This window comes from Phodopus roborovskii, unplaced genomic scaffold, assembly GCF_943737965.1.
Source record: "Phodopus roborovskii unplaced genomic scaffold, PHOROB, whole genome shotgun sequence".
Lineage (NCBI taxonomy): Eukaryota > Metazoa > Chordata > Mammalia > Rodentia > Cricetidae > Phodopus > Phodopus roborovskii.
The window spans coordinates 55,888,356-55,912,531 of NW_026126480.1; the positions used below are offsets into that span (position 1 = coordinate 55,888,356).

General features: G+C 45.5%; 1 protein-coding gene across 1 annotated transcript; it reads right to left on the reverse strand.

Annotated features, from left to right (window-relative positions):
- Positions 1-227: 227 nt before the first annotated feature.
- On the reverse strand, positions 228-17,132 carry Stip1 (stress induced phosphoprotein 1). The gene is made up of 14 exons (XM_051193818.1): positions 17,031-17,132; positions 12,541-12,750; positions 11,734-11,875; positions 11,459-11,600; positions 10,175-10,343; positions 7,125-7,251; positions 6,935-7,037; positions 6,627-6,747; positions 4,947-5,043; positions 4,194-4,318; positions 2,080-2,116; positions 1,832-1,935; positions 1,458-1,630; positions 228-688 (listed from the first exon to the last, which is right to left on the reverse strand). The coding sequence occupies exons 1-14, from the start codon at positions 17,037-17,039 to the stop codon at positions 616-618; spliced, it is 1,632 nt and encodes a 543-aa protein (XP_051049775.1). The 5' UTR covers positions 17,040-17,132; the 3' UTR covers positions 228-615.
- Positions 17,133-24,176: the final 7,044 nt, after the last annotated feature.

The window sequence follows — 24,176 nt, forward strand, 5'->3', positions numbered from 1 at the left end:
TTCCTGATCTACTTTGGCTTGGGGTTGGGTCTAGCATTCTCTACATCTAGCTGGTTTACTCTGAGATTATACTGTAAGGAACAGTATGAGACTGTGGGTTGATCAGCACTTCCACCTAGTGGCCACCCTGACAAAGTACACAACTAACTTTTCCACCAGGAAAAGGCCAGGCTTCCAACCAAGTAACTGTGCATCTTTAGGGAACAAAGAGTCACCAGAGACCATAGCAACATATAACCACGCCTGACTGGCTTGTTTTATTGAAGGACGTGGGGTAACAAGTGAAGACAGCTGGGACCCCAGGTAGGGAAGAATACCCTCCCCTCCCCGTATGCACCCACTGCCCCAAATAAAAAATAACCAACTATAGGGGAGCAGCTGAGACAGTGACGGGGGGTTTGGAGAGGGCAGGGAAGGACACTCGAGGGCAGCAGTGAAGAGACCATGCGTGTGCTGAGAGGGTCCGAGGTGGCGCTGGATGAATCTGTCTTCCTTGCAGGCATGTATAAATATAAAGATGAGCCTTTCTCCCCTCCCCCCCATGCCCAGTGCTGCTTGCCACCGTCCCAGCTCGCCTTTCCACATTGGCGAAGGGAAGAGGGGAAAAGCAAGTTATCACCGAATTGCAATCAGACCCACATCCATCAGCTTCTGGATCTTCTGTGCTATTACAGGGTTCTTTAAGTGTCTAAGGAGAAAAGATGGGAGTTAACTGAAGCACATTCTTAGAAGGCTGCTATTTCCTCTACCCAAGTTCCCTGGCCCTCAGAACAAGCTCAAATTAAAGACCCTGTGCAGATAGCAGCACCAGGAGAACCTGCCTGTCCTACTGTGTGTCTACATAGCAGTAAGCAAGCCTAGCAAAAATGACCTTCCTGAGCTGGAGAGATGGCTCAGAGGTTAAAAGCACTGGTTGCTCTTCCAGAAGTCCTGAGTTCAAAACCACATGGTGGCTTACAATCATCTATAATAAGATATGATGCCCTCTGCTGGCATGCAGGCATATATGCAGACAGAACACTGTACATAATAAATAAATGTGAGAAAGAGAAAAGGGTGGGGAGAAGGCCTTCCTGACAGAATCTTAGGCTGTCAAACTATTAGGAAAGAAAGCCTCTATACTGCCAACCTTTTCAGTTAATACTGAAAAAACTCAGGACTCAAGAGATGAGTTATTGATGAAGAGATGGCTCACGATACTTATTGCTCTTGTAGACCTCGGTTTGGCTCCTAGCACCTACACAGTGGCTCACAACCCTCTATAAATCAAGTTCTAAGAGGGTGTGACACCCTCTTCTGACTTTTCCAAGTACCAGGTATACATATGGTACATATACACATATGTGAAAGCAAAAAGCTTATACACATAACCTAAATAATACACGTTTAAAAACAAGACAGACAGAACTCTATCTGGACACATCCTCTCACCTCCTCAGCACCCCCACTGGACTTACTCGCTTAGAGCCTGGGGATCCTTTTGCATCTGCTCCAGGATGAGCCTCATAGCTGGGTCACTCATAATCTGCTGCACCTCAGGGTCAGCCATGGCCCGTCGCTTCACATCCTCAGGGCTATCATGTCTGTTGTACTGTGCCATCATACAGCGCTGGTAACCATCTGCTGCCTCCTGCATTCCAGAAAACACCAACAAAGGTAGGAGTCACCAATACTACCTGGCCCACTGTTTCAGCAGGTCCAAAACAGCACATCACTGACAAAGGGAAAGAAACAGACAAGAAACTGAAGCATGTGGGAGGATATGAGGGACCACAAAAAACACCCAAAGGATAAACAGTGGGGTGACCCATGCAGGACAGCAGCAACCCACCTTACAGCTGGAGTCCAGGTCTAGTGCCTTCTGGTACACATCCATAGCTTTTGTATAGTCCTTCATGGCTTCCAGGGCGGCTGCTTTCCGTGTGTAACCCTTAACTATAACAAAAAAGAGAGGTGAGGTCCAACTCAATAGCTCTAGGCTGTAGGCTCCTCCACATCTGCCTACATGCCCAAAACCTTTAACCTTAATAGGATCTGGGGGCAAAATCAAGGCACAGGAGAAAAATGAAAGGCACTTACTAAAGGTTGGCTCCAGCTGGATGCACTCCTCACAGTCCTAGGAAGCAAGAAAAGTAATTACGCTTTTTTCCCTCCAAGGTGCTAACAGCCAGATACTGTGCCCTCCTTAGGAGCCAGACAGAGGTCTTGGCTTTGACTCTGCTGCTCCTGTCAAAACCAGACCCTGGATTTTTGAAGAGCAAGTTAAACAAGATGGGAGAAAGCTGGGTAAGAGCACCAGGAAGGAAAGCTCTTGATCACCATCCCACAGGATGACCATTGGATCCAAGGCTGGTGCTATGGGCAATAAAAATGCATAGGATACTTACTTCTATTGAGAGCAAATATACAAACGACACTCAATGCTTTCAGACTTGTGTTCTAAAAGCCTTATATACTTTGTTTGGACAAGCAGAAATTGAAATAAGTGATTTCTGTGAGTTACAGATCAGCCAGAGTTCCATGGGACTATCTCAAAAATAAATAGAAAGTTAGCAAAGAAAAGTACTGCTGGCACCTGAGCCAAATCCTTCCCTCCTAGGAACTAAAGGCTCACTCTAGCACCATCCAGCACCAATCAGTTTTTGACAGCACCCCTGCAGCCCTAACTACAGTGATGTCACTTTCAGACCATTCCCCAAAGATAGTGGTATCAAAAACAAAACTCCAAGTTGAGAGGCAAGGAAAGAGGACTTCAAAATATTGTCAGCCTGGTCTTATTCTAGCGAGACTCTGCCACAAAACAAAAACAAAATGAGGAGCTGGTAAGCTGGCTGAGTCATGGAAACATAAGAAACCAGCATGGCAATGCACACTTGTAACCTCAATGCTGGGGAAGCAGACAAGGCAGACTGCTGGAGAGTAGCAAGCCAAATCTCAGTGAAACACCCTGCCTATAGCTCCTGAGGAAAAACCTCTAAGGTTATCAGTGGCCTTCAAGCACAAGCACTCACATACAGAGCCAGGTATTGGTGTGGGGTATTTGTACACTGTGTGAAAATGTATTGTTGTGATTGGTTCAATACAGAGCTGGATAAACAATAGCTAGGAAGGAGGTATATGCAGGACTTCTGGGCATAGGAAGTAGATGAATCTAAGTGTGCATCAGATGCCAACAGAATGAAAAAGCCATGAGGCAAAACATAGGTTAATATAAATCAGTTAATTCACGTTAATGGGATAAGCCAAAGCTAAGACCGAGTTTTCATAATTAATAAGAAGTCTCTGTATTGTTATTTGTGAGCTCGTGGCCAGCAACAAAGATGTTACAAGGTATGGTAGCTACTGACTATAAACTTAGCACTCAAGAGGCCGCGGAACAATACTAGTGAGTTTGAAGTCAGCATGAACTAAAAAGAAGAGAATATTAAGAAAAACAGAAAAGGGGGCTGGGAACCTGGAGAGATGGCTCAGTAATGAAGAGCACTGGCTGCTCTTCAAGTCCTGAGTTGAATTCCCAGCAACCATACGGTGGCCCACAACCATCCACAATGAGATCTGGTGCCCTCTTCTGACATGCATAAATGCAAGCAAAACACTATATATATAATAAAAAAGGGCCGGAGAGATGTTGTTCTTCAAGGACCTGACTTAGTTCCCACCTGGTAACTTATAGCCACCCATAAAATTCCTATTCTGGGGGATCCAATGCCCAATTTCTGACCTCTAAGGACACTAGGCACATATCTGGTACACATACACACATGCAGGCAAAACATTCAAAACACATTAAAAAAAAAAAAAAGACTGGAAAGGAAGAAACATTAAGGACAAATGGGGAAGAAAAAGGAGCCACAGCAGCTTATGAAGCTCAACCAATGATTTTTTTTTTTTTAAGAGTTTCTCTGTGTAGCCCTGGCTGACCTCAAACTCACAAAAATTCACCTGCCTCTGGCTCTCAAGTGCTGGGATTAAAGTTGTGTGCCAGCACTGCCAGGCTCAACCATTGATTTTTTTCGTGCAGGAGTCAGGCAGACACAGACCTCTAATTCCCCACAAGCACCACCTATTGCCAGCCAACCTAGAGTCTTACTAAGAACATTAACCTGATGAGGAAAGGACAGAAGGGAGAGATCTGCCCCCACCACAAAGGCTTACTGTTACCGACACCCCCAGCAGAACTTCCTAGGCCTCACCTTGAGTGCTAGCTGAAACTCCAGGAGCTTGGTGTAGCAGGCAGCTCGGTTACTGTACAGTTTGGCATCTCTTGGGTTCCGTTTAATGGCTTCTGTATAGTGCTTCATGGCCTGGGGGTAGTCCCCTAGGGAAAAAAAAAAAAAAAAAAAAAAAAAACAATTCTATTAGCTCAGCGGTCTTGGAACTCATTATGTAGCCCAGGCTGCAGTCCTACCTATCAGTCAGCCCAGCCGTCCTGACTGATAGGATGTGCGACTAACTAAGGATGATTTGCTATAGTTATTTTGACACAGGATCTCACTCTAACCTAAGCTGTCCTGGAACCAAGTGATCTGTCTGTCTCAGTCTCCCAGTTGCTAGGACTGTATGTGTATACCCTCATACCAGGGCTTTTAGGGACTGAGAATACAGTGGACAGCTTACCTAACATTTCTATACACTAAGTTCCTGCCTCTGCCTGAGTATTCAGTTTAAAAACATGAGCCACCCTCGACCCCCAAAATTGGCTGTGTGGTAGTGGTATACACTCAGGAGATAGAGGGTCAGCCTGGTCTACAGAGTTCCAGGACAGCCAGCACTAACACATTAAAACTCTGTCAAAAACCCCCACCAAAGCCACAACACTCAACAGAAAGGACTTTATGATAGCCAAAAGCTCCCCATCCCCACTGCCGCCGCCCCTGGGAAGTGTCCTGCAAGCAGGCACAGGAAGTCAAACACCAGAGTCAAAGCCTCATGGGCAGGGCTGGTACCTTTCTGGAAGCATTCATTGCCCTTGTTCTTCTCCTCCAAAGCCAAGTCAGGGTTGATATAGGCCAGTCGCTCTTGCTCCTTTAGGATTTTCTCTGCCTACAAAGACAATCACCGGCATAGTAATTTAAACTCTTACAAATATTTGAACAGTGACTGGACTGAAGAGCCAAATTAGAATTTAAAAGTTTTCTTTTCATTTATGTGTGCCTGTGAGCCTGCACACTACAGTCCACATGAAGATCAGATGAGGTAGTTATCATGAAGTTCCCTGGAACACATGGGTTCTATGAACTGAACTCGGGTCATCAGGTTTGGTGGTCAAGCGCCCTAATCTGCTGAGCCCTTTGGGTGACAACTAATTAGGATTTAGATTTTCATAGTTCTAAGGCAAGATTTTTTTCTCATTCCTGGGCTGGGGATGTCACTCAGTGGAGTAGACAGGCACCACAGAAATACCCACCCCCTTAAACACAAGTACCACACAGCTCTTGTTGTTACAGCCCATACCTGTGATCTTAGCTTTCATGTAATAGAGGCAGAATCGTAAGGAGGCCAAGGGTCATACCTTGTCTCAAAAGAGGGGGAAGGGGGTAGGTCTACCAAGCTGGTGGAAGGAGAACTTACTACCCTAAGTTGTCTTCTGACCTCCATACCACCTACATCATTTCACGTACCTACCCTACACAAATAAATGTATAAAATGCTAAAAACAACAAAATGAAGAAAAACAAGAGAACAGTTCTATGAAAGCAAAACATGGCACAATTTTCTGACAATATTTTTTTTTGGGGGGGGGTAGTGAAAGATGGGTTGGGATCCTTTACTATGTACCCAGGTTGGTCTTGAACTGCTATCTTGTCTCCACAGTAGCTCATACATAACACAGTCATATGCTACCATGCTAAGCTTGACAAATCATTTTGTGAAATTACTGCCTGTAAGGTCATATATTTGAATGCTTAGTTATGGGGGTGGTGGTGGTGGAATTGTTTGAAAGAATTAGAAGGATTGGGATGTATAGTCTTGCTGAAGGAAGTCTGTCAACTCTGAGGTTTCAAAAGCCCATGCCAGGCCTAGTCTCTTCTCTTTACCTACACATCAGGACATAGTTTTCAGCTACAGCCCCAGTGCCTGACTGCCTACCTGCCACCATGTTCCCTGTGATGATGAACTAAACCTCTGAAATGGTTAGCAAGCTTCCCAATTAAATATTTTTTCTTATAAGAGTTGCCTTGGTCACATAGCAATAGAAGAGTGTAAGACATTCCCCTATATTTTTATTACAAATGGTATCATTCCACTCTATAAAAGTAATAAAAAAGAGACCAGGCATGGTCAGGGGGCAGAGACAGGTGGATTTCTGTGAGTTTGAGGCCAGCGTGGTCTACACAGTTTCAGCACAGCCAGGACAACATAACAGAGAGACCCAGTCTTAACAACCCCTCCAAAATGATAAGGAAAACATTTTAACAATATTAGAATCTTGCCATCAGCCCCAGAGCATTTCCTACATAACATTACTAACCAGAGACAGGTGGATATCTGTGAGTTCAAGGCCAGTGTGGCCTACAGAGCTAGTTCTAGGACAGCCAAGGCTCAAGGCTACACACCCAAAAATCCCTGTCTCGAAAAATAAACAAGACCAAAAGACACGTTAGCCCTATTCTTTTCAGACTCACCTGCTGGCACTTCTTGAGCACATCTGGGGTTCGGTGCTCTGCCAGAGACTTATTGTAGAAATGGATAGCATCCTTGTACCTTTCTTCTTTGAAATAGGAATTGCCAATTCGGGCATAAGCTCTGATGAAGACAAGAGGGAAAGAGCATGCTGAAGGTAGTCAGAAGCAAGGTCAGACCTCAAAGAAAATACAAACCAATTACAAGCAAAGAAGGCACAGCAGCCTACACGGCAGCCTAGAAGCCCTACAAGGGTCTCAGCCCCTACAACCTCCTCCTGGGCCTTAGCATGGCGGATTCAGTGGCATACTTGGCAATCTGTCGGTAGTCTTCTCTGTTCTCTCTGCCCACTTCAATCGCCTTCTCACACAGCTCTCGGCATTTGTTGTAGTCACCTTTCTCAAAGTGCACAGCTGCCAGGCAGAAGAACAAGAAACTGTCAGTCCTTGTTCCCTCAAAAGTGCCTACCAGCTCTCTTGTAATTGGTTTCTGGGCCTCACCTGCTTGATTAGTTATGTAAGTCATATTGGTGGGGTCCAGTTCCTTTGCCCTGTCATAATGCTTCAAGGCCATGTCAAAATCTTTCTTCTTGTAGGCTTCATTTCCCATCTCTTTTTCTTTCAGTGCCTAAATAGTGTTGGAAAAGTAAGTGCTTAGCATCTCTATCAGATGACAGCAATGCTCTGTCAAAGGTGTCATGTGCCACCAACATAACCAGTAAGTAAGTTCTCCCTTGAAAAGGCTTCTTCCCTTACTAGCCATAGTCAAGTGAGTGACGGTTAAAGTGAACTTTAACTTCACTTCCTGACTCTGAAACCACTTTTTCCCATCTTGGATCTTTACCAGGCAGCAAAGGGTTTCTCTAAGGGAAAGGAAATCTCTAACTCAAAGCAAGTGAAGACTATGGCAGGTTTTTAGCCACAAGCTAGCTGTTGTGGCTATCTTGAGATCTTAGCTGTTAGGGAATAGAAGGTATGGTAAGAAGATCGGAAAGGGACACAGGAACAGCAGAGTTCTCAGGATTACTCTTTCCACCCACATAGAGGGCCTTTTTCCAGCTGATACACCCTGAGCAACAACACTCACCCATTTAAGGGTACTAAATTCGGCAACAATCTGTTGTTCCTGACTATAAAGAGAGAAACATAATTCTTTAGGCACATGTCTTCTGCTCAGGAAGAGGGTTGCTAAGTGGACACCAACTACATCCAATCAGGAGGCCAAAGCCTTGGGACTGATGCAGGTACCATACCAGGATCACAGCAGGGACCAGCACCCCTTACAATTATATCTGCTCTAACCAAAGCTCAGGCTTTACAGCATGCAGTGAGGGTTCATTTTCACTGATGAACTGAAGCACTCAGAAATCCAGCATTACTAGGTAATAGCTTATGAAGAGCATCTTTTTTCATACATACAGCAACAACAACAAAAGCAGGGTCTCTATGTAACAGTTTGGCTTTTTTTTCCCCCTCAAGGAAAGGTTTCTCTGTGTAGGCCTGTCTAACCTGGAACTCACTCTATAGACCAGGCTGGCCTCAAAGTCAGATCTGCCTATCGAGCTGGCTTCTAACTCAACTTCCTGCAACGACAGGCATTCTTTCTGATGTATTTTATGTATCTATAAAAAAATTTTTTTTTCAGCTGGGTAGTGGTGGTGTACGCCTTTAATCCCAGCACTAGGGAGGCAGAGGCAGGCAGGTCTCTGAGTTCAAGGCCAGCCTGGGCTAGAAACCTAGTTCCAGGACAGCTAGGTTATTACAAACAGAAATTGGGGATGGGGGTGGGTGTATTCTGGGGGTTGGATAGTTGGCTCAGTAATTAAGAGCACTTGTTGCTTTTGCAAAAGACCCAAGTTCAGTCCCTTACACCTACAGTGGTTCACAACTATTCATCTGTTAACTTCAGTTCCAGAGGATCTGACACCTTTTGACCTCCATAGGTACCAGGCATGCATGTGGTGCAGGTACATGTATGTAGGCAAAACACTCCTACATTAAACAAAAACAAAAGGGCAGGGTGTCGGTGACACACAGCTTTAGTCCCATCACTCCCAGGTGGATCTCTTGAGTTCAAGGCCAGTCTGGTCTATAGAGAAGAGTTCTAGAACAGTCAGGCCTATAAAGATAAACACTGACCCAAAACAAACTTAAATATTTTTAAAGTATTTTTTTTTTCTTTTTTGGAGACAGGGTTTCTCTGTGTAGCCCTGGCCATCCTGGAACTCAGAATCTCCTGCCTCTGCTTCCCGAGTGCTGGGATTAAAGGAATGGTGCCACTATCACCTGTCTAAAAGATTTATCTTACATGTGAGTATTTTGCATGCATGTACACCCATACACCACATGCATGCCTGGTGCACAAAGAACAGAAGATGGCATCAGATCCCCAGAACTGGAGTTATCAATGGTTGCAAGGGGGTACTGGGAATCAAGCCTGAGTCCTCTGCAAGAACAACTGTTCTTAATCACTGAGCCATCTCTCCAGGCCCCTATTAATTTATCTATTTATGTATGTGTAATCACATGTGCCACCATGGTGCATGTATGGAGATCAAAGGACATCTTACAAAACAGTCAGTTCTCTCCTACCATGTGAGTTTTCAGGGAGGGAAATCAGGTTAAGTTTGGCAGCAAGTGCCTGTATCTACTGACTAAGCCATCTCACTGACCCTAATGCATTTTAACTAATTTTTTTTCCTTTCAGGCACAATTTCACTATGTTGCCCAGACTGGCCTCAAAACAGGTCAGGTGATCTTCCTATCTCAGTCACTTAGTAAGCAAGCTTAGCACATACTAAATATTCAAAACTATGGGCTGCAGAGAGCTAATAAGTCAGTTAGTAAAGTGTTTGCCTTACAGACACGAGAATCTGAATTTAATTTCCCAGAATCCATGTAAAGAGGATTGCCAGCTTACTAGGAGGCTGAAAAGGTATATAACTTAGTAGGTTAGGAGTACTGGCTGCTCTTCAGAGGGGTCCAGATTCGATTCCCAGCACCCATATGGCAGATCACAGCTGTCTGTAACTCTAGTTCTAGGGAATTCAATACCCTCATACTGACATACATGCAAGCAAAACACCAATGCACACAAAATAACAAATAAGTAGATGGATAAATAAAAGAATTAAGCCACAAGGGTGGTAACCATAGAGATGGCTTAGCAATTAAGCTTTTGCAAAGGACCCCATACGGTGACTCACAACAACCTATATATATAACTCCAGATCCAGGGATCTGACACCCTCTTCTGGCTTCCATGGGCACTAGGGATGAATGTAGTGCAGAATTCCAGCAACTGGGAGGAAACTCATCCTAAGTTTGAAGCCAGCCTGGCATGCAGAAGGAAACTGTTTCTGAAAGTGTCAAGCCCAGGGTTGACACAGGGTTCATGCATACTAGGCAGGCATTCCACAAACTGGGCCCTGTGCCCAGACCCATTCTCATTTCTTAGCTACAGTCTGCAGACATACCCAATTAATACTCTTATTTCTAATTGGTTTGGCTGCATGTAAATGCATGATAGTTTAGAGGAGAAAAAACAGAACCTGTTTTTTATTCTCTGGAAGATCTTCTTCCATTGGTTCTGGCTTGGCCTCCTTTTTGGGAGGAGGTGGGGGTGGGGGTGTTGCTGCCTCTTCCTCTTCATCCATACTCCCCAGATCAACCCCAAGGAGGACACTGAGAGTAGTCATGATCCGGGGATCTTGTATTTTCCTGGATTGATTAACAAAAGAAAAAGAAAATGGGTTGGAGAAATGTTTCTACAGTTAAAGTAAACAGCTCTTGCAGAGACTCAAATTCCTTTCCTGCACCCAAACTGAGCGGCTCCCAACCTTCTGAAACTCTGGCCTCCTCAGGAACCTGAACTCACTTGTATATTCCCATAGACAGACAGACAGAGACAGACACACACACACACACACACACACACACTTTAAAAGAATAAAAATGAACAATTTCAAAGAGAAACAAAGGCTTGAAGACGTGTCTCAAAGATTAAGAATGCCCATGGTTTTATGAATGAAGACCCAAGCACCCATATCAGGTGGCTCACACATGCCTGCAACTCCAGCTGAAGGAGAGGAAAAAAAAAGTCTTTACAAAAAGCAAGACAAGGCTGGGTGGTGGTAGCACACGCCTTTAATCTCAGTCTCTGAAGGCAGAGGTGTAAGGAGTAAGGAATCCTACTTCTTACACAAAGGCAGGTAGATCTGTGTTCAAGGCCACACTCACTGGTCTACAAAGTAAGTTTCAAGACAGCCAGAGCTACATAGAGAAACCCTGTTTCAAAAAAACAAAATAACAACAAAAAAAGCAAGATGACTGAGATACGGCAGAGTCAGGAGAAGTTTGAAGCTGGCTTGATCTACATAATAAGTTCTATAATAGCCAGGGCAATGCAGAGAAACCCTGTCTCAAAAAACAAAATAAAAAGAAAATCACCTAAGTAGCTAGAATTACAAATGTGCACCACCAAGCCTGCATTCTACAATTGCTCTTAACCTGTTCACTGCTAACAGATTACTGTACATAGATGATCCTTACCCACGGACAATGGCTAGAGCCAGGGGTGCAGCTCAGAGACAGCATTTGCCTAACATGAGCAAGGCCCTTGGTTTGATCCTCAGGACTACAAAATTAAGCAAAGCTAGAATTCTAGAAGAGTCAGGGTCATAAGAAACATTCCAGAGTGCTATTGTAAGCTATTCAACCACTTCTATGCAAACTACAAAAGCTGCCCTACTCAGTGGTGAGAAAACAAAGGCAGAAAAACCCATGGTCCAGACCAGAGAGCTTCTGCCAGAGAGTTCCTGATGCCTTCTACTCACGTGCCCAGGTCTGAAGGCTTGTTCCGTAGCTGTTCTATGAGTTCCCGGTAGGTAGGGTCACTGAGCAGTGTCCTTGTCCTGGGATCATTTTCCAATTTCTGGTACAGATTAGGCAAGTTGAAAGGATTCATGAATTTCCTCTCTGTCCAAATGAACACAAGTACACCAGTATGAAATGTATACTTGAGATACCATGACATCACCCACCATCACCACCACTTTGGGGAGGGCAGGATTGTTTTCAAAATTAATCCATTAAATAAAAGAGCACCCACCTGCCAACCTTGCCTCCATGTTCTGCAAGCCCTCCTTGAGCTGGAGGTTATTTGCTTCATGTTTTAAACCCTCTTCATAGGTTCGTTTGGCTTCTTCGAATCGGTTTAGGAACTCAAGGGCTGCTGCTTTTCTTGAATAACCCTTAGCGTTCCCAAACATAGAAAATAGAGGTCATGCACAGATAAATTCAGATCAACTTAAAAAACCTACTAGGCTTTTTAATTACTTAAGGCGTACATGTGTTCTCCCTTAGTATCTGTGTGTACCTGATGTTTACAGAGCCCAGAAGAGGGCATTAGATCCCTGGAACTGGAGTTAAAGACAGTTCTGAGCCACCTTGTGGGTACTGAAAATTAAACCCAGGTCTTCTGGAAGAGCTGCCAGTACTCTTAACAGAGTTATCTGACCCCCCCCCCCCCCGCCCCCGAGACAGGGTTTCATTATGTAGCTTCAGGTGGTCTCAAACTCAACTTGTCTCTAATTCTGGGACTAAAAGCATGTACTTTTAGACGCAAATGATACTCCCATGAAGACCAACCAGCAAATAAAGGCTACAACACCAATGCTGACACTAAAAGGATGCAGGCAAAGGTGCATAAATCCCCATGTAACCCACGGTTACAAGCAGTCAGTTTCTTTAGAACTGTTTTATTTCTTAGCAGTACAACTAACAAAACCTGTTTTTACTATTGATGGTAACAGACTTGGTTGGAGAAATAATGTTAAACTTCATATAGGGTGGGCAGACAAGTCAGGAAAGCTTACTAAAAAGGGACTACAGACCACACCCAAAGTCTTCAGCTTACCTTGCCCCAGTCAGGCTTCAGGTCAACAGTCCTGCAGCCATCTTCATAGGCCTTCTGGTAGTCTCCTTTCTTGGCATAGGCTGCAGAGCGATTGCTATAGAGCACATGGTTCTGGGGATCTAGTTTAATTGCCTCAGAGTAGCACTGTAAGGCATCATCAATGTTCCCAGCGCTCAGGGCCTTATTGCCCTTCTCCTTTAGCTCATTCACCTGAAGAGGAAAGGAAGGCATCAATATAGCTTCACTCCATAACATTCATTCTCTCCCGTGGGGTGTTGGATTATATTTACCCTTCCTAAGTATCAACTAGCTGGCTACTACTTATTAAGAGGGAAAGTTAATCTATCCACATTCTCCCACACCCCTGGAAGCTAAGCATGGAAAACAAAGGAGTATGAAGACTTCAGGTCAGCAGAGAACTCAGCCCCTCTAGAGCACACAGCTTCCTTTGAAATTCACGGGGCTGGAGAGATGGCTCAGAGGTTAAGAGCACTGCCTGTTCTTCCAGAGATCCTGAGCTCAATTCCCAGCAACCACATGGTGGCTCACAACCATCTGTAATGAGATCTGGTGCCCTCTTCTGGCCTGCAGGCGCACATGGAGCCAGAAAATAACACCCAAAATAAATCAAAATAAATAAATAAATAAAAAGCAAATTCTCTTGTCAAAGCTTTCCAAAAAGAGCTGAATGGTAAACTGAGTGCAGGAAAAGCTAAGCATGCTCAGATATAGTCAGCATGGTGGCACAAATATGTACTCCCAGTACTCAAGTACTCAGAAGGCCGAGGTTGAAGAATCCGAAAACTCAAAATGGGGGCCAATGACATGGCTCAGTGTGATAAAACACTCAGGCCTGGCAATCTAAGTTTGACACTTGGTCAATAAGGGTGGAAGAACAGAACCAATTCCAAAGTTGTCCTACAACCTCCATCATGTGCACACCTGCAGGCACCTCTCTCTCTAGTACCCAACAAGCTATAGGATAAGAGGCCTCCATTCCTCTATGCTTAGTATGACTCTACTGCCATAATTTATACCCAATTATCAGCAAGAGCCAAATGGGAATTTACTGTGCTGAATCTTAGTGGTAGAGCTAGTCCCCAGCAACGCTTTACTATGTATTACTCTATCAGGAAATGGATGAGAGGATGAAGACAAGTATCACCTAATCAGTTGCCAAGGAGCTTCATAAAGTAAAGACTTTGCTTAAGCAGAGTTCACCACAAAGTCACATCTTTTCTGTTTTCCCTTCATAACACTTTGAGACAGTCTTGGGTTTAATTTCAAAGACTAGCCTTGAATTTGAGATCTTCCTGTTCTGGCCTCCCACTAGCTGAGATTAGTGAACTAAAAAGGGTCTTCTTTTCATTATCTCTCTCTGTATATTATAAAGGGTTGTTCTTAACTAGGTTGACCTACAAAAGGTCAAGAACTTCATAGTGACAAGCTGTGGTGGCACACACCTTTAATCCCAGCACCTGGGAGATAGAGGCAGGCAGATCTCTAACTTCGAGGCCAGCCTAGTTTATAGAGCAAGTTCCAAGACAGCCAGGAACCCTATCAAGAAACCCTATCTGGAAAAACAAACAAATGCCAAAACTTCTTATAAGCCTAGCTAAGGTAAAACTATACCTTCACAGCTCCCTTTAAAATGCAAGCACAGACTGCAAAATGAACAGTGCAGGATACATACACACTTATGCTGTTGGGGTGGGAATGTTGCTCACTTGGTAGCTGAAGCCCCAGGTTGAATCCCAGCACCAGGCATGGTGACATAGACATGCATATATATATACATGTTATTACAGGGCTTATGAGGTAGAGGAAGGAAAATAAGAAGGTCATCCTTTGGCTAGATAAAGTAAGTCTAAGTCTAAGGCTAGCCTGGATACATGAGACCCCAACTCAAGCAAGCAAGGCAACCCATTTTGAGTCAAAGCTGTATTAAAGTTGTTATAACACCTATTATTAAACTATCATCTACTCATGATTCAGTAAACTGACAATAGAATTTCCTTCTTTCAGATGGTTTTAGAACCCCAGGGCATACCATAGGAACTTCTGTAGAACAGAAATCCTAAATCAAAGGTAGGCTGGGTCTGCCCTGTAATCTCAGCACTTAGGAAGGGGAGGGAGACCCTATTTATGGGGAAAGAGGATGAGGAGCAAAGACATGGGAGACTGCCAAAATCCCATTCCTTGAAAGGCCAAGGGATAAATAAGTGGAAAACTCCACTCAACTGATATTAAGAGGAAGCTGATTGTTAGCTATCATCTACATAGAGAAGGGGTTTCATAGACCTAAAATTCACCATAGACCAGGCTGGCCTATTGCCTCAGCTTCCTGAGTGCTAGGTTTATAGGCATGAGCTTGATGCTCCACTTGGAAGAAGTGTTTTTCAAATGAGTACTGACAGGAAATCAACTGTTAGGAAATCAACTTTGAGGGCACATATCCTGATTTAAAACAAAACAAAACTAGGGAGCTAGAAAGAATGCTCAGAGGCTAAGAGCATATACTACTCTTTCAGAAGATCTAAATTCAGTTCCCTGCCAAGTGGCTCCCACATCAATGCACCATAGGTGCACAAAAATACATCTCTTTGTTACAGGTCTCTATGTAGTTCTGGCTGTCCTGTAACTCCACTAAGTAGACTCAGTGTCTACTTAGTCTCAAACTCAGAGACATAACAGCCTCTGTCTCCCGAGTGCTGGGATTACAGGTTGGTGCCACCACCAGTCTGACTCAAATGTACAATCTTCAAAATTCAAATTTATTTCTTGTGTGCATGTCAGTGCACAAAAGTTGAAGTCAGGGTATCTTCCTTTATTGCTCTCCATCTTATTCTTTGAGACAGGGTCTCTCAATGAGCCTTGAGCTCATAGACTGGCTAGCAAGCCCTAAGATCCTCCCCTCTCCCCAACTTTTTGGGTAGGCGCTGACAATCTGAACTCAGGTTTATTATTCTTTTTGTTTGTTTGAGCCTGTCCTGGGAACTCACTCTGTAGACCAGGATGGGCTCAAACTCAGAGATCCACCTCCCTCTGCCTCCCGAATACTGGGATTAAAGTCATGTGCCACCAATGCCTGGCTTTTTTTTTTTTTTTAAATCCAGACAAGGTTTCTCTCTCTAACAGCCCTAGCTAGCCTAGACCAGGCTGGCCTGGAACTCATAGAGATCCTCTTGCCTCTGCTTCCCAGAGTGCTGGGTTTAAATGAGAGTGCCACAGCCTGGCCTCAGGTTCTCATTCTTACACATCAAGCTTTTTACCAACTGAGCCCTCTTCAAGGCCCAGCACTCAGATCTGCCTAACTTTTAAGTCTGCAGTCTTGAGCTCAGCCATTCCCTTAGCGTCTACCATGTACATTTGCACACTTGTACAATGGCTGGCAGGATTTCTTTCTTTCTTTTTAAACTGAGGGGGAGTTGGGTGGACATATAGCTCTATGGTAGAAAAGCTCTAAATGTTCCAGACCCTGGGTTCACTAGCCAGCACCACACACTGAATGAATTGAACAAATGAATGATATAAGAAACCAGCCCCTTTTTGTTCTAACAGAGCAAGGTGCTGCTAATTCCAAAAGTGGTTTTGGGGTTTTTTGGTCTGTACTACAGCCTATCTACCCCAGACAGAACTTCATTACTTCAAGGGTACAAAAAGTTGGTTAACTTCTCCATTTCCAAGTCTTACCAATGAAGCAGGGAAGCCCCAAGAACAAAAGGTTTTACTTTGTACATCATATTAAAAGTAGTAAGCTGTCTTTTTTTTTTTTTTTTTTTTTGGTGCGTATTTGGATGAATCACGACAGCTTCCAAGGTAACAAAATCTCTCCAGGCCTCTCACAGCTGCGGGCCACTGTGGCCTGAGATAGTCACTAAGGTAAGATCTATGCCCTAGATGCTGAGCGAGGAGAGGCAGGGACTTCACTATCGGCTCACAACTGTCTATAACCACTAAATCCCGTGTGATCGGAAACCGAATTTCCAAGCGTCAGATTCCTACTCATATTTAAAAGAATTAAAAAAAAAATGAGAGGGGGGAAGGGAGGGAGGAGGGGAAGGAGAGGTAGGGGGAGGGGCGACACATGCATCTCGAGCCGCAGTGAGACTCGGTGACACTGTCCGCGCCCGCCTCCCCTGCACAGTCGCGCGGGCCCCTTTCCCGGGCGCACGCAGCTGCCGTGTTCCCCGAAGGACCGCCGGGGTAATCGGTCACCGGGTCCCTCCAAGTTCGCCGCCGCCGACAGGGACCTCCCGCGTTGAATGGGCCCCGCACCCAGAAGCCTCCGGGCCCGGCCACGGCCCGGCCTGCTCCCGCTCCGCTCGGCGGGCCGCGGGGGCGACGGGCGCTCGCCACTCTCCCCTCACACGCCCGGCCGCGGCCCTCACGCCCTCGCCTCGGCCGCGCGGCATGGCCCCCGACCCCTCGCCTCTCCCCGCCGCCAGGTCTGCGCTGCCCCGGGGCCCCGGCCGCCCCTCCCCCTTCACCTGCTCCATTGCCTGGCCCAGAACCCCGTTGAATCGAATTCGTCCGCTCCGCGTTCCCAACCGCACGCGCCGCCTTCTGGAACCTACTAGAAGCTGCCGGGACCCCCCGGTTTCCGCCCCTTCCTCGCTTGCTCACTGGTTGAATGCTTCCAGGGGGCTCTATGCTGCTCTTCTATTGGTTTTACGTCCAGTCAATCATTGTGGCTTCTTTCTCATTGGTTCCCTGTGGGTCTTCTCGCCTGCCCTGTCTCCTCTGCGCCTCGGGATTGGGCGCTCCTCGACAAGCCCCGCCTATGTCAGGGCTCGGCGAACTGAGGGAGGAGACTTCCTTGACGGCACGGATTGGCTAGTGAGTCCGTCAATTGTGGCTGACCTGGCCGCGCCCATTGGTCCTGTTCTTTCTGGAAATTTCCACGACTCTCATTGGGCTGAAGGACTCCTTGACGGAACCGCCTTCAGAAAAAAAATTCAATTGGGTGTGTGAGTGTGTGTGACGGGGGAATTGGCCGTACTTGGCCCTGATTGGTTTAGGCCGCTGCCCTTTAAAGGGGCGCTCGCCTGGTGGTTCGTGGGAGCCCTGGATCTGACCGCTTGTCGCCGAGGCTTTGACTGCAGCCTAATGGGCTGTCCTTCGTTAGCCTGCGACTCTCAGCTGTGGAACCTGAGCCGGCTGGCGGTCCAGCGTTTTCCCACATCCCGGTTATCAAGCTCCGAATGTTCCCAAAACGCCGCGGGGCGGTGACTCGGCTACGTGTCATCCCTGGAGTCGTACACCTTCTCTGAATTCAGATGCAAGCTTTGGTCACCAAGGGAGGTCCTGCCAGTGGTTTTACTTTGGTGGCAGGCTCAGCGTGTGGTTTATGGAACAATGGACGCTGCGGAGGGGTCCGGAGAGGGCTTGGATGAGGGCCTTTGGCTCTGTGGTGCCCTCTCTTGTGCCAGGGGCGCCAATGCACACCCTTTTCTCTTCGCTTATACTCAGTTTAAGCCGGGCGGTGGTGGCGCACGCCTTTAATCCCAGCACTGGGGAGGCAGAAGCTGGCGAATCTCTGTGAGTTCGAGGCCAGCCTGGTTTACAGAGTAAGTTCCAGGACAGCCAGGCAGGGCTACACAGATTTCTCTGTTGGGCTGGACAGATGGATGGCTCAGCAGTCAGTATGATATCCTGCTCTTTAAAGAACCCTAGTTCAGAGCCACAAAGAGCAGCTGCACTCCGGCAACTGTAACTCCGGCTGCAGGGGATTCCACACCTCTGGCCTCCGTGACGATACACACAAATTAAAAACAAGAGAGATGACTCAGCGGTAAAACCATGCTGCTCTTCTGAAAGTCCCAAGTTCAATTCCCAGCAACTACATGGTCGCTCACAAACCATCTGTAAAAGATCTGGTGCCCTCTTCTGGCCTGCAGGCATACATGCAGGCAGACCACTGTATACATAATAAATAAACCTTAAAAAAAAAATAGAAAAAAAAAAAAAAATGTATTTTGTAGTTACTTTTCTATTACTGTGAAAAGACACCATGACCAAAGCAACTGATAAAAGAATTTATTGAGGCTTACAGTCCATCATGATGGATGGCATGGGAGCAAGTAGGCAGGCTCGGTACTGGAGCAATAGGTAGCAAAGAGCTTACATCTGGTCCACAGGCACAAGGCAGAGAGGGAGAGAGAGAGAGATATCCAAATGGGGGTAGTGTAGGCTTTTGAAACCTCAACGCAGGTTCCAAGTGACCCACATTCTCCAAGGGCACACCTTCTAATCCCAAACTGAGATCCAAGTATTCAAATATGAGGCTGTGGGGGGCATTCTCATATAAACCACCACAGTGTATGGAGGCAAATATCTAATCTCAGTGCTGGAGAATCTGAGATGGGGATACCTACCTGGTGCTTACAGGCCAGCCAGTTTGGCAAATTCAGTGGGTGAGCTCCAGGTTCATGTGAGACCCTGTCTCAAAAGAATAAAACTGCCCCCCCCTCTCTCTCTCTGTCGTGTGTGTGTGTGTGTGTGTGTGTGTGTGTGTGTGTGTGTGTGTGTGAGATCTCAGCACTCAGTAGGCAGAGGCAAGTGGATCTCTGAGACCAACCTGGTCTACAGAGTGACGCTGCAGGATAGCCAGAGCTACATAGTGAGACCTTGTCTCAAACCTTCAGAAAAGTGGAGGGGCTGAAGAGATAAACGTGTTGGCAGTTAAGAGACTTTACTCCTCTTGTAGAAGACTCTGGTTCAGTTCCCCAACCCATCATGGTAGCCCACAACTGATCAAAAAATCCAGTATGAGGGGTCTGACCTATTCTGGTCTCTGAGGGCACCAGATACACAGATGCTGCACAGACATACAAGAAAGAAGCACACATACACACCCAAGCTTAAAAGAAACATGGAGAACAATTACATTGTCTTTTGACCACCAATATGCACACATACACACATGAAAACACACACATGCGCGCACACACACGCACATATATAATTAAAAACACAAGGTTTATGTCTTTAGATGGAGATTATTGGGGCACTCTGAATCTTAAGCTCCTAGTGTCACAGTAAAGTCACGCTCACTTGGAAGCGTGAGCTCTCTTCAGGTCCCACATATCTAACATGAGCTGAGAGTTGTGCCAGGGAAACCAATGTCTCCTTTCTCCTCTCAGGTCCCTAGAACACAGCAGTGTCTACAGAGCATCTACAATGGCCCTGTGCATCCCCTGGGTGTCCCTGTGTGATTTGGGCCTATGTTCCACAATATTGATGTACAGGGTGAAGGTTGGAAAGTGAAGGCTGTGTTAGCTTGAGACCACTATTCCTACAGAGCAAACTCCCAGCTTTTACAGCTGCCTTTTAATGGCAGTGTGGTGTGGAATGATTCTATGAGCTCTTCATATGCTGGAGTGAGGATTTGAGATAACCCTGGCTTCCTTCCCCTACAGAGGACAAAGTTCTGCTGAAGGTTGCTTTGAAGTTTACTAGTCTCAGTGGCCCTGACTCCTAGGTCTCCTGCAAAGAGGCTGGGTTCTGATTAGTTGGGAAAGTTGGGGGAGAAAAAAGAAGGGGGAGCTCTCTCCAGTTCCTGTGCCAGGCCCTACGCCAGATGCTTGGAGGACCAGAACAATGGTAATTGTCTAATAATTAATTAGACAGCTGAGGGCAGCACTGATGTCTCCACCAGGCTCATGCCTATAAATCCCATCTCAAACGACTCCTAGAATTTTAGCTTCCTCTCAGAGCCAATTCCCAGCTTCCAGGCTTGTCTGATTAGTTCCTGATTTATTCCCTTCGTGTCTGGCAGACACCCCTATATTGTTCTTTAATCTGGTAGCCTCAATAGTGGACATCACTAGCCCCTTCCAGCAGTTTTCTTTGATTTTCTTCCCCCAGAGAGCTCTAGCTGTGTAGTCCTGGGGTGACTCTGAGCTTGGAATCCTTCTGCCTCTGCTTTCCAAGTTCTGGGATCACAGGCTTGAAGTACCATGTCCAGCTTCGATGTGTCCTCTCATTCACCTCACACCCAGTCCAGGAGCAAGTGCCATCAGCCAAAGGGACCTGGCACCTCTACCTCTGACTGCAATGGAGAAAAGTGCGTTAACTCCCTGATGTGGTAGCCAGAGCAAGAAGAGGACACTCTAGGATACTTTGCAATGTGCTCCAAGGTCATGTCTTGAGCCCAGAGTAGATGATGGATGGGGGCTTTCCCCTCAGATGTTTTCCTCTCAGAAGACTAGCCACCTTGGCCATGGCAAACAGGAGCTGAGAACCCCCCTAAAGGTTAGGGAGTCACATTGCCTCTCAATTGGGGACCAGTGCATGAGAGAGGGACCTCAGTTTCTAGGATAACATCTCCTGACACTGGGATATGTGCATAAGTGTTTGCCCACTTATGTGTGGGTCTATGCACCATGTGAGTGCCAGGAGACAACATCAGATCCCCTTGAACTGGAGTTGCAGAAGATTATGAGCCACCATGTAGGTGCTTGAAAACAAAACCAGGTCCTGTTCTTCGAGACAGGATTTCTCTGTATTGCTTTGGAGCCTGTTCTGGAACTAGCTCTGTAGACCAGGCTGGACTCGAACTCACAGAGATCTGCCTCTTTCTGCCTCCCAAGTGCTGGGGTTAAAGGCATGTGCCACCAATGCCCAGCCCTTTTTAAGTTTTTGTTTTAAATTTTTTTATAATTTATTTATTTTTATTTTATGTGCATTAGTGTTTTGCCTGCATGTATGTCTGTGTGATGCTGTCAGATCTTGGAGTTACAGACCATTGTGAGCTGTCATATGGGTGCTAGGAATTGAACCCAGGTCCTCTGGAAGAGCTGTCAGTGCCCTTAACCACTGAGCCATCTCTCTAGCCATTAACTTATTTTTTTAAGATAAGGTATCACTAAGTACCTTATCTTGGCTGGCCTGAAATTTGCTACATAGACTAGATTGGTCTTAAACTCACAGAGATCCATCTGCCTCAGCCTCCCAAATGCAGGTATTAAAGGTACCACCACACCAGGCCTTATAGAAGTCTTTGAGACAGGCTCTCTTATACCCGAAGCTGACCTACAATTTCTGATCCTCCTTCTGCCTCCCAAGTTCTGGAATTACAGATGTGAGCAGCCAGACCTCTTTCCTTTATTATTTTGTGTGTGTGTGATATGATGTGTGCAAGTGATAGATGTGTGTGTGTGATACAGCACACATACAGAGATCAGAAGTTGATTCTCTTCTACCACCATGGGTTTGGAAAACTGAATTCACCTTGTCAGACTTTTGTGCTTTTACTTGCTGAACCATCTCATGGGGCTTCCTTAACTCTTCTTGATAGAGGATTGTCTGTATCCCTGGCTGGCCTTGGACTCGCTATGTAGCTAATGACGGCTTTGAGCTCCAGATCCTCCTGTCTAAATTGCCCCAGTGCCAGGGCTACCAGTGTGCAGCATCATGCTCAACTCCTCTGACCTTTTGAATTTTTTGTCTTATCAGCTGGAAAACCTGTAAAGTGCACCTTGAGTTACCTTACAGTTTTATTTTTCTAAAGGAGAATTCAATTCTTTGCATAAAAATATGTAAACAAGGGGCTGGAGGGCTGGTCCAGAGGTTAAGAGTGCTTGCTGCTCTTACATGAAACCTGGGTCCCATTCCCAGCACCCACATGGAAGCTAACAACTGTCTGTAACTCCAGTTCCAAGGGAGTTAGCATTCTCCTCCGGTCTCCATTGGCTGCAGACACTCAGACAGTGCACACATATGCATGCAGACAATGTAAAAATTTAATTTAATAAAATTAGACTAAATCTTTAAAACAAAATAAGCATCCAGGGTCTGCTACTAAAAGCACTTGCTGCACAAGCCTGATGACCCAAGTTCAATCTTCAGCCCCTGGGACCCAGAGAAAATGCCTGGTGCAATGGTGTGCATCTGTAACCAGTGCAGCAGAAACATGAGCTAGGTAGGGGTTCAGAGATGATTCTGTAGTTAAAATTACATACTGTTCTTGCAGAGGATAGGAGTTTGGTTCCCAGGTCCTGTGCCTAGGCTATTACAACTGCCTAAAACTCCAGCTTCAAGGGATCTGATGCTTCTGGCTTCTGCAAGAAGCTAAAAGTTATCCCTCCACTAGAAGCATATATGTTTAAAATGAAATAAATATGGGCTGGAAAGATGCCACAGCAGTTAAGATCAAGTACTGCTCTTGCAGAGGACTTGAATTCAGTTCCTAGCTTGCATATCACAAGGCTCATGCCATCTGTAAATCCAGCCCTAGGAATTCTGATGTCTCTGGCCTCCTTGGGTACCTGCACTCACATACTCAAATGCACACACACACACACACACACACACACACACACACACACACACACACAGAAAATAATCAAAATAAAATAAAATAAGCATGCCAGAGGAGAATCAGGAAAGACACTAATGTTATCCTCAAGTTCCCACTGTAAGTGTACATGTGCATGTGTACCCACATACACACATGCCTTCATGCATTTGAGCAGGTAGACACATGTACAAATTCTCCATACATATACATGCAATAAATAAATTAAATAATATATCTCCTCAATACCTTCCCATTTCACTTCTCAAGAAAAAAAGCAAAACTATGTTATTATATTATCTTTTTATATTTAAATTTTCTTTTTAGATTATTTTACTTTATGTGTATGAGTGTTCCTGCTCACATGTACATCTGTACACTACATGTGTGCAGTGCCCACAAAGGCCCGAAGAGGATGTTGAAACTAGAAATATGGACAGTGATAGAGGTGAGCCACTGCCATCTGGGTGTTGGTAATTGAACCTGGGTTCTCTGCAAGAACAAGTGCTCTTAACATCTGAGCCATCTCTCCAGCCACAATTATTATATAATCTTTTAAACCTCTGGTTAATGTAAGTACAAAATCTAGCAAAGACCAAGCCAAGTATTTAAAGGCCAGATTGGTCTACACAGCGATTTCCAGGTCAATTGGGGCAACACTGTGAAAACCCTGTTTCAACATACAAAAAAAAAAAAAAAAACAAAAATTAGTTTAAAATTTTTTGTTCACTTTAAACCACTTGTCTCATAAACATCTATCTTCCACCCAGGTGGCCTTGGGAGGTGGAGGAGGGCAGTGACAGTTTCTCTCAGCCAGTCCCTCCCTGGTCCAATGGAGCCAGCCCAAGTCAGTGTTCAGAAAGAACATTCTTGACCTGCCTAGCTCTCTCCAGGTGGTACAGAACTTTCACAGGCACCCGACAATAGGGTAGCAGAGGGACATTCTGAGCCATGGAAACAGGCAGCTTACTTCTGCAGGCTGTCATCTGTTCTTGTTTGCACAACTCTCTCTATAATGATGCGATACTGCCAGTGAAATAGACAGGAAGATGCAAAGTGGCAGGTACTAAAGTAAAAGAGGGAGAGAGTTACAATCTGGATGAGGGCTGCCGGATGCAGATTCTTATCACCCAGAACAGACTTTAGGACGTGGGAGGGAGGGGCAAGGACTGCCATTCATCGGCTTGATGGGACAATAAAAAGCAGAGAGATGGGTGGGCAAACACTTGAAAGCCTCAGGAAACGTTGTGATGTGTGTATGTTGTATGTATTCATTCTTTTGAATCTGTTATTGTTACATTTAATAACTTATTTAGTGTGTGTATGGGGAGGTGCA